The following is a 15,222-nucleotide window of genomic DNA, read 5'->3' on the forward strand; positions in this document are numbered from 1 at the left end:
CCTGTATACTGTACTCAAGGTGTGGCCTGACCATTGCCTTATACAAGGGGATAACCACCTCCTTATCCCTGCTAGAAAAATTCCCGTATATCATTGACAAGACGCCATGAGCTACTCTTCCAGACCATCTGCACTCCTCAGAAAACTTCATATCTGCCTGCACAATTACCCCCAGGTCCTTTTCATTCTCTACCACTGTCAGTGTAGTACCACAGAGTTGATACGTTACTCTGGGGTTACTGCTTCCCATATGTAGTATTTTACATTTGTCAATGTTAAACTTCATTTGCCACTTCTCAGCCCATATGCTCAACTTTTCTAGATCCTGCTGCAGCAGCGTACTGTCATTAGTGTCCTTAACAACATTGCCAACCTTCATATTGTCTGCAGACTTGGACATTAAGCTTGATATATACCATCATCAATATATTGAAGTTATATTGAAGGAGGCAGAGAGGAAGTTAGCAAGCCCTTAGCCATAATTATGAGAGCATCTTTAGATTGAGGGAAGGTCCCCATGGATTGGAGATATGCAAATGTATCCCTAATTCACAAAGAGGGTACAAAGGATTTTACAAATAATTATAGGCCTGCTAGTTTAACTTCTGTTCCAGAGAAAATAATGGAGTCACTGGTTAAAGAGGTAGTAGTAGTAGTAGTGGTGGCATGTGATGCAAGAAAGCAAGTGTATGAGCTTATGCAGCATCAGCTAAAAAAAAAAAAAATCACACCATTCCCTCCAAATGCCTGTCCAGTTCCTCCTTAAATTTATTCAACCTATAAACTTCCACAAGCTTTAAACTTCCACTTGCTTTCTTGTATCATATGCCTCAACTAATGCCATATCATTAAAATCTGAGCACTCGATTAAAATGTCTTAGGGATAAAACTGTGTCACGGGACTCACACATATGAGACTCATGAGCCCTCAGCATATAAAAATATGTCATATGTGGGTCCGGGCAAGAACAACTTCCTCTTTATGATTCCTGCACAGAATAGACTGCCATGTTCAATTTCTTTTTTTATCGTATGATGTGATCAATACACGAAGGAACCCATTTTTTCCTGCTTCATTTGTGTATTGTGGCCATGAGATCCAACCGGATAGTGCGGCATCATCGTGATATCCAAGCCCGAGGCAGGATTCGAACCCGCAACCTTTGGGTTGCCAGGCAGGCACTTTACTCACCCGGCTAGCCCATGTTCAATTACAGGCTTTATACGATGCCATTTATTCGTAGTCTGTCTATTCCATGAATCCTGCCATTAGGAGTGTAACTTTTGGTGTATCATTTGCCTGCAATCTATACAGACTACAGGCAAATATACTATTAACCAACAGGATGTTACCTCCAAGGACTTAAATGCTGTTTTTAACCAATTTTTATGTGTAGATTTCGAAAATCACCATGATAGTTCCGTGTCGCAGTTATTAAATATAGAGGGAGTTACATTTTACCAAAATATGCTAATTTTGCATAATCTAGCCAGTAATGTATGGCATACTGATTTATCTTCTTCAAGAGGAGTGTTTCCATTTACAGTGGGTTTCCTCAGCCTACAAGTTATTTCTTGTTAGGAATTTTTTCCCGCCATAAAGTGCAGTTCAAGGTGTCTTGGTCAGTTAAGCTTCGGGCTGTCATGCATTCCCGTACTCCATCCATCCATGTCCTCCTAGGTCTTCCTCTTCTCCTTCTTCCAGGAAGTATCCATTCCAGGATAGCCTTTGGTTATCTGTTTTCTTGCATCCATTTTACATGTCCATACCATATTAGATGCTTTTCTTTGATGGTGTCAATAATAGTCTTTTTCACTTCCATTTTTTCCCTTATGTCTTCATTCCGTTTTCTGTCTCTTCTAGAAGTTCCTGTTGGGCGTCTCCAAAAATCCATTTCTGTGGAGAGCAATTTGTTTTCCGCTCACCTATTCAATGTCCAGGTTTCCGATCCATACAATAGAAGACTTTGTACAATCGTTTGAAATTTTAAGTTTCTTTGTTTTATTTAGGATATTTTTGCTCCACAGAACAGAGTTTAACATGCCGATAGCCTTTCTGCCGTCTGTAATTCTCTGCTTGGGATGATCCATCACTTTGTAAGATTGATCCCAAATATTTGAATTTATCGACTTGTTTGATTTTAAAACCTGAATATTTAGAACGTGTCCTGGCCCTGAAGACAACATTTCAGTCTTGCTAAAATTGATTTTTAGACCCCATTGTTTATATTCCTCAAACAATTGATGACATACATACTTTGCATCTTCTAAGTCTTGTGCTATCACCACCTTGATCATCTGCAAAAAGTAAATTGTGAATATAGGTGTTCTTATTAATCGGCAATCCCATTTTATTACATTTTTTTGACCAGGATCTTAGGCAGATGTCGATATAAATTTTGAAAAGTGTTGGTGACATGCAACAACCTTGTAATAAGCCTTTTGAAGTGTGAAATTCAGGTGACAAAGCTGATCCCACTTTAATTCTGCATCTATTATTCCTTTAGATTGCCTTAAATAATGTTAATCAGTTGTCATCAATATTTGCCTCTTTCAGTGCTTCCCATAAGAGTTTTCTTGGAACACTGTAATATGCCTTTTCAAGGTCAATGAAAATCAAAGATTTTTTTTCCTTTTGATTGCCATTTTTCAAGGATCTGTCATACTGTTGAGATATGATTTATTGATTTATACTGATTTATTGACTCATACTTATTTATTTTAACAGATATAAGCTAATTCTCTTCATTTTAGCAATCAATTCTAGCCTTGGTTTTCTTGTGATAAACATAATCAGACTTCTACCTATGGTTCTTAGTTTCAAATTCTGATGCAACAATTTACAATTTGAAGAGAGCACACTGAGTTTTTGGTGAAGATTTTTGTTGCAGGCTATGCCAAGATTTTCCAAGTATTAACTGATTGTGACATGTTATCAGGGTTGTAAATTCATCCTCCAAACATAAACAGCCTCTCAAGAGTATGAGAGCATGGCCCACAACTCGTTATATATCCCCCTATTTTAACATTAAATGCTGGTACATCTTTTGATACAGACGTGATAGAGACTTTTAATGGTGATTTTCAAAATCACAGCATTTATTTTCTATAGAATCACATATTTCCTTCATTGTGCAGGTGTGACAAAAAATATTGCCTAGTGTTATTAGGGGAAATTGCAGATTTGGCTGCGATGTCAACCAAATCGTTTCTCCTAATCCCAATGTGGCTGGGCATCCAGCAGAAGCAGATATCGTATTCACGTTCATGGAGAGAATGGACCATCTGCCGAACTTGAGACAGAACTGGGTGAGGGCCGGGAACTCAAAGAGCAAAGCCTGTAAGACACTCAAAGAATCAGAATATAAAATAAAATGTTGGTACTGGCATTTGCTAATGTGATCCAAGGCTAATTCTATAGAGTACAGCTCTGCAGTAAATATGCTGCATTCAGGGAAAATCTGCTCTGATATAGTGGCGTCTATAAAGACACCACTACATCAGATTCTATATATAATTCAAACTACAGCAGCAGATTCTACATATGATTCCAACTTCAAAAAGTCTCCGTCTGTGTAAACTGGTACAAAGTCAGAATGTTCAGCTTGGTATGCTGAATAGAGCTGCAAGTAGACAGACGATGGAGTATCTGACTTTCTGACTCAACATATTGGCTCTGGACAGGAGATGTTCTATATACTCCAGTAGTGATATAGAGAGCCTGATGATGGATAGGGTCCAGCCATCAAAGTACACTCGATCTGCACCCCAAGATGTAGAGTAGAGAGCACGAAGAATATTCAGGCCTATCGTACATTTGTACAGAGTCGATGGATGTTGTCCAAAAAGGTCAACTTTTTATCAAATACAAGTCCCAAGAATTTTGTGTCTTGCACTACTGGAATAACATTTTTACCCAGCCTCAATTCAGGTTCAGGATGAAGATTCCACTTACAACAAAAATCTCCACAAATGGTCTTCTGCAGCAAGAACCTGAATCCATTTGCAAGTGCCAGGAATTAAGGTGATCAAAGGCTTGTTGCAGTTGTCTTTCAATAATCCTCATATTGCATGACTGAGAGAATATGCTCAAGTCATCAACATAGAGAGTGCTGTTTACAGTTGGGGAAGTTGCTCTGCGATGGCATTTACTTTTATGCCGAAAAATGTGACAATTAATACTGATCCTTGTTGCACTCCCTCGTCTTAGCTAAATGGATGAGAGAGTGAAAATCCCAAACAAACTTGGAAAGATCGACTGGCTAAAACGTTTTTAACGAACAAGGGAAGCTGCCTCTAAGGGCAACAGTATACAGATCTTTTAAGATGCCAAATCTCCAAGTTGTGTCATACACTTTCTCCATATCAAAAAATATAAACACATACATTTTAGGAAAGCATCTCGGATGGATGTTTCCAGTCTAATAAGATAGTCCAGAGTGGACCGGTTCCTTCGGAAGCCGTTCTGGATGCTAGAGAGAAAGTCATTTGATTATAAATACCATATTAAACATTCTCTCTAGGATTTCGCACAGACAGCTAGTCAGAGCCATAGAACGATAATTAGTAAGGATTTTAGGATCCTTTCCTGACTTTGCAAAGGCAAGATCCATTGCCTTGTGCCAGGCATCCTGAAGCTGCTCTTTGATAAAGATTCTGTTATATAGAACAATCAGATGATACTTAGATTTTGGTGAGTGAAAGATGCTCTTAATCATTTCATAATGGATGCCATCTGATCCAACAGTACTTGTTTTAGAAAGAGTGAGAGCTCTTTTAAGTTCCTGTATAATGGATGGACCGTTGTAAGGATGAAGGCCCTTTGATGTGAAATTAAGTGCCTCTTTTTTTACGTTTTTGTTTGAGGACTGAACTCTGGGGAATAGAAATATGTCGCAGAGATGTTAGAAAATGTTTCCCCAAGAGAATTAGCTATTCCAGTTTGGTCTGCAATAGTGCATCCATTATACGCTAGGATTGAGGAAGGATAATATGTATATTTTCCCTTCATTTTCCACATTTTATCCCAGACCACCTTAGTACTAGTGGACTGGGTAATTGATGATGTGAAATGGATCCACAATTCTTTTTGACTCTTATGGTGGCTGTAACATGCTTTGGCTCGTGAACATTTAAAAGCTATAAAGTTGACAGTGGTAACTTTTTCAGAATATCCCCCATATTTTTTGTTTTGTTTTGAGTCTTTTTTGCTGTAGTGCAATCTGCATTCCATCACACTTATTGGAAACCACGTCAATGTTTTCGGAACTGTAATTGCAGCTGCTTGGACGATATTTTCTGTAATGTACATAACTGCATCATTGAAAGGCTCCTGACTGCCTGCAGTAACATCAAAATTTGCCTAACGCTGAAGGGCATTCCAGTCAGCCTGATCGATCTTCCACTGTGGTAACCTAACAGGAAAACACGGGATTGCACCACATGGCACCTAATAATTATCATGGGGAAGTGATCACTTCCGTATGGGTTTTCTTTCATCTCTCAAGTAACTGAAGGGAAGAGAGAAGGGGAGCAGAATCTGGGAACAAAAACCTTTTTGTACCCAGATTTAGGAGGGAGTGGTCATTGTCACTGAGCGTATGCTCTATGACCCTTCCATTGATACTAGCACTACCCCACAGGGCACTGTGTTCATTAAAATTCCCAAGTTGGTTGGTTGGTTGGTTTGGTTTTTAATGGCGCATTGGCAGCTAAGGCCATAATGCGCCAAGACAAATTTAAAATGTTATTAAACATTTTGGTAGCAAAGGCTACCACGTCAAACAATTAATTATTATATTAAAAAGGTATAAAAGTAAAAGCATAAAACTTAGATCTTTGTATAAACATTAATAAATTGTAAAAAGTTAAAAACGTGAGACATATTGTCTCTGTCACCTATTATCTGACTGAGTGTAAATGGCTCAGTCAAATTATTAAAATCAGTAAAACACAAGCGTCGTGCTTCAATAAAAACAGGACATTCTATAAAAAGATGACTGACGGTTAAAATAACATTACACATCTCGCACATAGGTGGGTCATCCGCCCTCAGCAAATAGGAATGTGTTAGATGACTATGACCTATGCGGAGCCGAGCAAGAACAACTTCCTCTCTTCGGAACCTGCGTAGACTGGACTGCCATTGCGTAATTACAGGCTTAATGCGATGTAATTTATTTGTGGCCTGTCCGTGCCAAGAATCTTGCCATTGGGAAAGTAGTTTAGAACGTATTATTTGCCTGTAGTCTGTATAGGGGACTGACAGGCAATAATTATCCAGGGAAATGGCTGATTTGGCAGCGGTGTCAGCTAATTCATTTCCCCGGATCCCAATGTGGCTTGGGATCCAGCAAAAGCAAATATCAAATTCTAATTCCACGAGAGAAAAAAGAATCTTCCGGATCCGGGACAGGATCGGATGAGGGTTATACCTCACCGATACTAGAGCCTGTAATACGCTCAATGAATCACAATAGATCATATACCTCTGGTAGTTGCGATTTTTAATGTGATCTAGGGCTGATTGTATTGCGTGCAACTCTGCAGTATATATGCTAGTTTCTTGTGGGATCTTATAGGATAATGTTTTGTGAGGGAACACAACAGCAGATCCCACATGACATTCTAACTTTGAGCCATCTGTATAAATTGGCAGAAAGTCAGAATACTGCTGTCTGCATGTAATGCAAAGAGTTGCTGGCAGACAGATGGCGGTGTAGTAGCCTTCTCCCAGATCTTAAGGGAGAAGTCGCAAGTTGGAAAATAAGCATGCCAGGGTGGAAAGAATTGCCTTGGTGACTGGGCAACGTTGTCTACCGTCAAGTTTAGCTCATTCAGCAGCCCTTGAATGCGAATACCAAAAGGTTTGTTGGCAGTCCGACGGGTGTTGTAGAGGTTTTCCCAGCGCGGCTCAAAAACGGATGGCCACGTGGGATGATTGGGCAGGGATTTTAATTTGAAGGCATACTGTAAGGACAACTGCTTACGTCGAAGAGACAGAGATGGTTCATTTCCTTCAACGTAAAGGCTTTGAACAGGAGATGTGCGAAATGCTCCAGTGGCTGGCCGGATGGCTTGATGGTGGATTGGATCTAACCACCGAAGTGCACTATCTCTAGCAGAACCATAGACCTGAGACCCATAGTCGAGTTTGGAACGGACAAGTGCCCGGTAGAGACGAAGAAGGGTAGCACGATCTGCGCCCCATGAGGTTGACGAAAGGGCACGAAGGATGTTAAGCCCTTTGACACATCTTGTCCTCAGCTGACGAATATGTTGTAAAAATGTCAGCTTTTTGTCGAAAATAAGTCCAAGGAATTTGAATTCTGCTACAACTGGGATGTTATTTTGCCCAAGCCTTAATTCTGGGTCAGGATGAAGATTACGTTTGTGACAGAAGTGTACACAAACAGTCTTCTGTGATGAAAATCTGAACCCATTAGCCAAAGACCAAGCTGTAAGATGGTCAATGGTTTTCTGCAGTTGCCTTTCAATGACCCTCATATTGCATGAGTGACAAAATATAGCAAAGTCATCAACATAGAGGGCATTGTTTACAGTGGGTGGAAGTTGTTCTGCGATAGAGTTTATTTTGATTGCGAAAAGCGTGACACTTAGAACGGATCCTTGTGGGACTCCCTCTTCCTGAGAGAAAACTCGAGAGAGGGTGGATCCTAAACGGACTTGAAACTGGCGATTCGAAAGAAAGTTTTTAATAAAAAGAGGAAGGTTACCTCTAAGACCAAAGTTATAGAGGTCTTTTAAAATCCCAAATCGCCAGGCTGTGTCGTACGTTTTTTCAATATCAAAGAAAACTGCTACCAAATGCTCAGATTTAATAAAAGCATCACGAATGGACGTTTCCAATCGGATTAAATGATCCAGAGTGGATCGATTTCTTCGGAAGCCACACTGTGTCCTGGAAAGCAGACCATTTGTTTCTAAATACCATACGAGGCGTGCATTAACCATTCTTTCCAGGACTTTGCACAAACAGCTTGTCAGAGCAATAGGACGATAGTTACTTGGATTGCTAGGGTCTTTTCCTGGTTTTGGGAAAGAAAGGACGATAGCCCTTTTCCAGGAATCCGGAAATTGTTTGTGAATAAAAATTCTGTTAAACAGAATTAACAGGTGATCCTTAGATTGTGGTGAGAGGTGTTTTAGCATTTCGTAGTGGATGTCATCGGGCCCCACAGCACTTGCATGCGTGAAAGAGAGTGCTGCATTTAACTCTTCCTGTAAAAAGGGCTTGTTATATGATTCAAGCCCTTTTGAAGAGAAGTTCGGTGGGTTTTTCTCAATTTTCTTTTTCAGGGCCAAAAACTCTGCGGGAAAAGATGTTGTTGCAGAGATTTTGCAAATGTTTCCCCTAAAATATTTGCAACTGCAGTTCGATCTGCAATTGGACATCCGTTGTGCTTGAGGATCACTGAAGGGCATGGTGAATATTTTCCCTTCATTTTCCGGATCTTATCCCAGACTACTTTTGAGCTAGCAGCCTGAGTTATGGAAGATGTAAAACGAATCCAAGATTTCCTTTGGCTCTGACGTCGTACATAATGTGCTTTCGCACGTGCACGTTTGAATGATATTAAATTTTCAGTCATGGGATATCGGCGGAATATCCCCCACGCTTTGTTTTGTGCTTTTCTTGCTGCCGTGCATTCTGAATTCCACCAAGGTTTGGGAAATAGTGGGAACCGGCTGGATGATTTTGGGATTGCAATTGCAGCTGCTTGGACAATCGTTTCTGTGACATACATGACTGCTTCATTGATTGGCTCCTGACTGACTGTAGCAATGTCAAAGTTTGCCAAATATTGAAAGGCATTCCAGTCAGCCTGATCAATCTTCCACCGCGGTAAACTAAATGGCAGACAGGATCTACCACTAGTTAGGGTTGTTATCACAGGGAAGTGATCGCTTCCATATGGATTTTCTTCTACCTCCCAAGTAAGTGAAGGAAGGAGAGAAGGGGAGCAGATAGAAAGATCAATGGCAGAGAATGTACGGGTAGGCATGTGGAAGAAGGTGTTTGTTCCCACATTTAAGAGGGAGAGGTCATTGTCAGTGAGCATACGCTCTATGACTCGCCCCCTTCGATTGATGTTAGCACCACCCCACAGAGAATTATGTCCATTGAAATCCCCAAGAATTAAACAAGGGGAAGGCAATTGCATGATAAGATCATCAAGGCCTTTCTGGGGGATGTCAATCCCAGGTGGCAAATAAACGGAGCAGACAGTTAATAAGAACCCCACTGAAAGGCGAATTGCTACAGCCTCAATGCTAGTTGTAAGCTGCAAAGGCTGAAATGGGATCTGGTTGCCGATGAGGATTGCGACTCCTCCGTCAGCAGGACCATCCACAATTCTATCCTTACGAATGATGGTAATGTTATGCATAGTGGGGTCGTCATTTGCCTTTAAATAAGTCTCCTGTATGCAAAAGCAAGCTGGTTTGTGCTTTTGCAGGAGTGCCTTGATGTCATCAGTATTTTGCCGGAATCCACGACAGTTCCACTGTAGGAATTTAGCCATTATTTTGGCTTGGTGGGTCCATCAGGCGGCTTCCGAGGTGCTGAGGGCTTACCTTTTTCAGTTCTGGCTTTCTCCTTCCTGGGGAAGTATGGACGCTGTCCAGTGTCCATTTCCTCCTCAGCAAAGAGCTCCAAAACTGAGTCTTCTTGTACCTCCTTCTGCTCGACCTCCATGTTTTCTTGGGTACTAGGTGGTATTTCACCTTTCTTATTCTTTTCTTTTGCATTTGCTTTTGTTATTTGTGGAGCATTAGGAGGTACCGATATAGGAGTGGCAGCTGATTGGTCCTTCTGTGCAGGTTTTTGGGAGCTTAAAAGATAACGTGCGATGGGAGTAAATGATTCTTTTGGAGGGGCGGACATGTCCGTCTGAGTCCCAATCGAACATCTCCCTGCTACCTTCTGAGCATAGGTAGGTTTTTTGATGTTGAGAGGTTTCACTGCTTTCCTTGCCTCCTGGTACGATATGTTTAGCTCTGCCTTCAGCCGTTGAATTTCTTTTTCTTCTTTCCACCTCTGACATGCTCTTGAATAGGCTGGATGTTCTCCCTCACAGTTAATGCAGGTGGGTTTCGTGGCTGAACATGCTGTTGTTTCGTGGTCCTTTGCACCACATCGAGCGCATGCAAGGACTCCACGGCAGGCCATTTGAGAATGTCCATATTTCTGGCATTTAAAACACCGTAAAGGGTTTGGAACATATGGACGCACTGGACAGTTGATGTAGCCAGCTTTAATCTCATCAGGAGGTTTGGGAGAGTTAAAAGTCAGGATAACACTCCTGGTTTTAACAATTTTTCCATCCCTTCGTGCAGTGATTCTCTTGACGGCAATAACTCCCTGTGGTTTTAATTCGGAGCAGATTTCCTCCTCGGTGACGTCGAGAAGGTCCCACTCCGAAATGACACCTCTCGATGAATTTAGTGTTCTGTGTGGTGTCACTGTTATGGGTATTCCTCCGATTGATGTTACTCGGAGTAGATGTTCAGACTGCCTGTCATTTTTTGTTTCAATCAAGAGGTCCCCAGAACGGGGCCTCTTAACTGACTTGGGTGTACCTGCTAACCCATCCAACCCTTTTTGTATAAAAAAGGGTGACATTTTACCAATCGGTGTTTCGTTGGTGGAATGCATTATTAAGAACCTTGGGACAGGCCCTGAAGGTAGTTCGGTTCGCTGCCTCTTTGTAGCAATAATGCTATCTGCCTCTCCGTCAATATTTTCAGATAGGGACCGGGTTGGGGCCCCTGAAGGAATATGTTTATCAGGATTCATGAAGTTTTGAAGTGGTTCAGTGCCCGGGCTCCCCACATACCACGGAGCCCAAAGGGACGCCCACTACCCGGCATGCAATAAATGCGCTCGGGAGTGGAACGCCAGGGCCACCCAGACACTATACCCGCACCGCCGCCAGACTGAATCCTGTCCCTCGGACCATGAGGGTAGGGGCATGGCATTGACACGACTGACCCTCGCAGGCGAGCCTACTAGCCGATTGATCCTAGCCGGGCCTTCCAGGACCACCCGTCTTGTCGAAGCAGGGGCCAAAGTGGTGTATTGAAGCTGGGCCCCTCAACCACCAGGATCCCCCTTTCCGAATTTCCACGGGTCGCAACGCACGGCAAACACGCCGGATGCCATTGATGTAAGCCTGGAACCTGGGCTGTGGGCATTGGATCCCAGTGATGCTAGTCTGGAAGTCCAGCAGTGTCACTGGGAGGTCCCCTCACCACGTACAGGTGCCCATGTCGAGGGGTTAAAATTCCCAAGAAGTAAAAAAAGTGGGGAGGCAACTGCACTACAAGATCATCAAAGGGCTTTCTGAGGGATGTGAGTCTCAGGCAGCAAATATATAGAACAGATGGTTAACAAAAATTCCACTGTAAGGTGAACTGAAACAGCCTCTATGCCAGTTGTAAGTTGCAAAGGCTGAGATGGGGTCTGGTTCCTCACAAGGATAGCTGGAACGAGCAGGACCATCCTTATCAAAAGTTGTGATGTTATGTATTGGTGGGACAATTTGCCTTTAGGTAAGTCTTTTGCAAGCAAAAAGCAAACTGGATCATGCTTTTGCAGGAGTGCCTTGATGTTATCAGTATTTCGTCGGAATCCACGACAATTCCATTGTAGGTATTTAGCCATTATTTTGGCTTGGTGGTTACATTAGGCGGCTTCCAAAGTGCTGAGAGCTTACTTTTTTCAGTCTTCAATTTATCGCTTTTGGGGAACTATGGATGCTGTCCTGTGTCCATTTCCTCCTCTGCAAAGAGTTCCGAGACTGGTACCACCTTCTCTTCGACATCCATGTTTTCTTGGGAGTTATGAGGTATTTCAGGCTTCTTGTTCTTTTCTCCAGCCACTTCTTTCCTTACTGGTGGAGCACTGGGAGATACAGATATGGGGGTGGCAGCAGATTGATCTCTCTGTGTGGATTCAAGCTTAACAGGTAGCTGGAGTACAGGAGTGAATGACTCTTTTGGTGGTATAGTAATTTCTATTTGGGTTCCAACAGAACATCTCAATGCTACCTTCTGAGCTAGGTAGGTTTGTTTATGTTCAAGGGTTTCACTACTTTTCTTGCCTCCTGATATATGTTCAGCTCTGCCTTAAGTCTTTGAATATCTTTTTCTTCTTTTCACTTCTGGCATGCTCATGAATAAGCAGGGTGGTCTCCTTAGCAGTTAATGCATGATGGTTTTAGTGCTGAACATGATGAGGTTTCATGGTCCTTTTCAGCACAGCGAGTGCTTGCAAGGCATCTGTGACAGACCATTTGCGAGTGCCCGTACTTCTGGCACTTATTAAAGTACTGTAAAGGATGACACATATTGATACACTGGACAGTTAATATAGCTAGCTTTAATCTCATTAGGAGATCGTAAATTGAACATCAAAATGATATTTCTGGTGGGAACGAGTTTCCCATCACTACACATAAATATACATTTCGCAGCTTCCACTCCTTGGGGTTTTAATTCAGAACAGATTTCCTCTTCAGTCACATTCATAAAATCCCATTCTGCAATGACACCATGGGATGAGTATCCTGTGGGGGCTAACATGGATCAACATTCCCCCCCCCATGGACCTAGCTCACAGGAGATATTCTTAAATGCCTCCAATAATGGAGGCATTTAAGCCATTTGACAGATTTAGGAGAGCCTGCCAACCCTTCCTGGATAAAGAAGGGTGACATTTTTCCTAAGGGCTTCTCACTAGTGAATTTCAGTGTTCGGGATCCCCACCCACCACGGAACCAAAAGGGACGGCCACTACTCGGCAAGCAATAAATGCGTCGGGAGTGGAATGCCAGGGCTACCTAGACACTATACCTGCACCACTGCCAGCCTTAATCCTGTCCCTTGGACCATGAGGGTAGGGGCATGACATTGACAATTGACCCTTGAGGCAAACTCACTAGCTGATTGATCCTAGCCAGGCGATCCAGAATCACCCAGCTTGTCAAAGCAGGGAACAAAGTGGTGTGTTGAAGCTGGGCCCCCCCAACCACCAGGATCCCCCTTTCCAAATTTCCACAAGTTGCAGGGCACGGCAAACATGCCAGATTCCATTGATGTTAGCCTGGAACCTAAGCTGTGGGCATTAGATCCCAGTGATGCTAATCTGGAAGATCAGCAGCGTCACCAGGAAGTCCCTCACCATGTACAGGTTCCCACATCAAGGGGCCACTTGGATAGGAGCATGGCATTGGCATGGTCGACCCTTGTAGGTGATCCTGGGTGAGCCATCCCAGAACCACGCATCTGGTCGAAGCAAGGGCCAAAGTTGTGTGTTAATGCGAAGCCCCTTAACTACCAAAATCTCTCCCCCTTTCAGAGTTTCCACAGGTCGCAGTGCACAGCAAACACACCAGATGCCTATGGTAATAGCCTGAAACCTAGGTCATGGGAGTTGGATCCCAGTGATGCTAATCTGGAAGTCCAGCAGCATCACTGGTAGGTCCCCTCATCACATATCGGTGTCCACATCAAGGGGACATATAGGACAAAATAGAAATAATCTCAGTAAACTAAGGACTATGGTCATATAGCTTCTGCTATATAAAATATTTTAAGTTAATTTATTACATGGTGCTTCACACAAAACTACTTCATTATTCACAATAATGTCACACAGATGTGCTAACCAACATCAACCTTGTAACTGATGAGAGACCAGCAAATCTCACAACGTACAATCGTAGCAGTCTCATACCTTAAACAGCAAAATGATATTGGTGATGACATTTCTTTCGCTATGGCATTTCAAAGTGACTTGATGATACAAAGTTTGTTCTATTGTAGGTACCAAGACCACAGCATTTATTTTGAGCAATGAAAATCAGCTGACTGCCAAACACATTGAAGATGAATATAATTCTCGGTTTACAGAAAAAATTTAAGTCTAGAAATTATTTGAGGAAAGCAATTTATAATAAAACTAGAACACTACCTACTTTGAAATATTTATTTTCTTCAGAAATTCTTTTATATATTCAGCTTTCTCCAAAGATGAATAATGAAAGACGCCTGGCTTATAAACTTTGAAGTCTGAAAAACATCAGTTAATCAAATGCAGAATAAAGAAAGTCTTTCTTTTTTTTTATATTGTAATAAGTAAATTTGCTTTCTTTCTTGAAAGAATAATAAATAATACTAGCGACAATTATGACAACTCATATACACCATCAAGAAAGTAAAAAATAACATTGAGGTTCATGTGCATGGATCACAAACACCAAAAACAGCCACATACCAGACAGGTTTTAGCCTCATATGGGATGATGGGCTCATGCTCCAGTACCACTTTACCATCACTAGATCTAAAACATATGTAAACATGTAAGATTGGGCAAGAGGTGGTGAAAATTGTTGCTGTTATTGGGTTTAATGACACAAGGGCTACTGAGCCTAAATTGTATCTATTCATAGTTTAATTGCATGACCATATCCTTATAGTTGTTAAATTATACTCTTGTATAGGCCAATACATTTTAAGTACTTAAAAGTTCTTTAATATTTGCATCGTTTCCTAGGACATGAGATAAATCATGTGTCCACTGATTACCACTCTCTGTTGTCTCCCACTCAACCATCCCTTTATTCATTGTAGAAAAACAAGAAAAACAGAATCTCATGGTTGCAGGGCTTTTAATTTGTTCCATATATCAGCTCCTTTAACTCCTTCATAGATTATCCTGAGATATCTCGTTTTTAGTTTTAAAAGTTATTTGGAACTACACGAAATATCTCGAGATACAATAACACCTGAAGCAAACAATAATACCTCCAATATGATTGAAACATATTTTCTTGGGGCATTTATCTGGCTAGTTTTGCATTAGCCAGATAAATCACAGGATTTCTCGGGATTTTCTTACACCTGGCAACAGACAACTGGCTTTCATATATTTACCTATTGCACAGCAATGTCAGAATAGTAGTGCTCGTTCCTATGTGCCACCAGTAAGCAAAATAAAATTTTCCATCCTAAATGCTGAATACTGATAAGTGTTAACCAATTAGAAAACAATATCAAAAAATATTTTGCTGCCCTCTTGAACTGCAGCCCGTAAACAACGCTTACCTCGCCTATCCACTTGTGACGGCCATGTGTCAGAATGTAGTTAGTTCACGATTATCGCTTGTGGCGAGAGGTTACTGCTTGTACGTTCCACT

General features: G+C 41.7%; 1 protein-coding gene across 1 annotated transcript in view; it reads right to left on the reverse strand.

Moving 5' to 3' along the window:
- LOC150077269 (uncharacterized) overlaps nt 1-15,222 on the reverse strand; it is a 114,975-nt gene that overhangs the window by 81,349 nt on the left and 18,404 nt on the right. The window contains exon 3 of the mRNA XM_090386294.1: nt 14,001-14,094. Coding sequence (XP_090242420.1) covers nt 14,001-14,094 — 94 coding nt within the window. The remainder of the gene's footprint in view (nt 1-14,000; nt 14,095-15,222) is intronic.

Source organism: Mastigoproctus giganteus, chromosome 12, assembly GCF_048544385.1.
Source record: "Mastigoproctus giganteus isolate SK-2022 chromosome 12, ASM4854438v1, whole genome shotgun sequence".
Lineage (NCBI taxonomy): Eukaryota > Metazoa > Arthropoda > Arachnida > Uropygi > Thelyphonidae > Mastigoproctus > Mastigoproctus giganteus.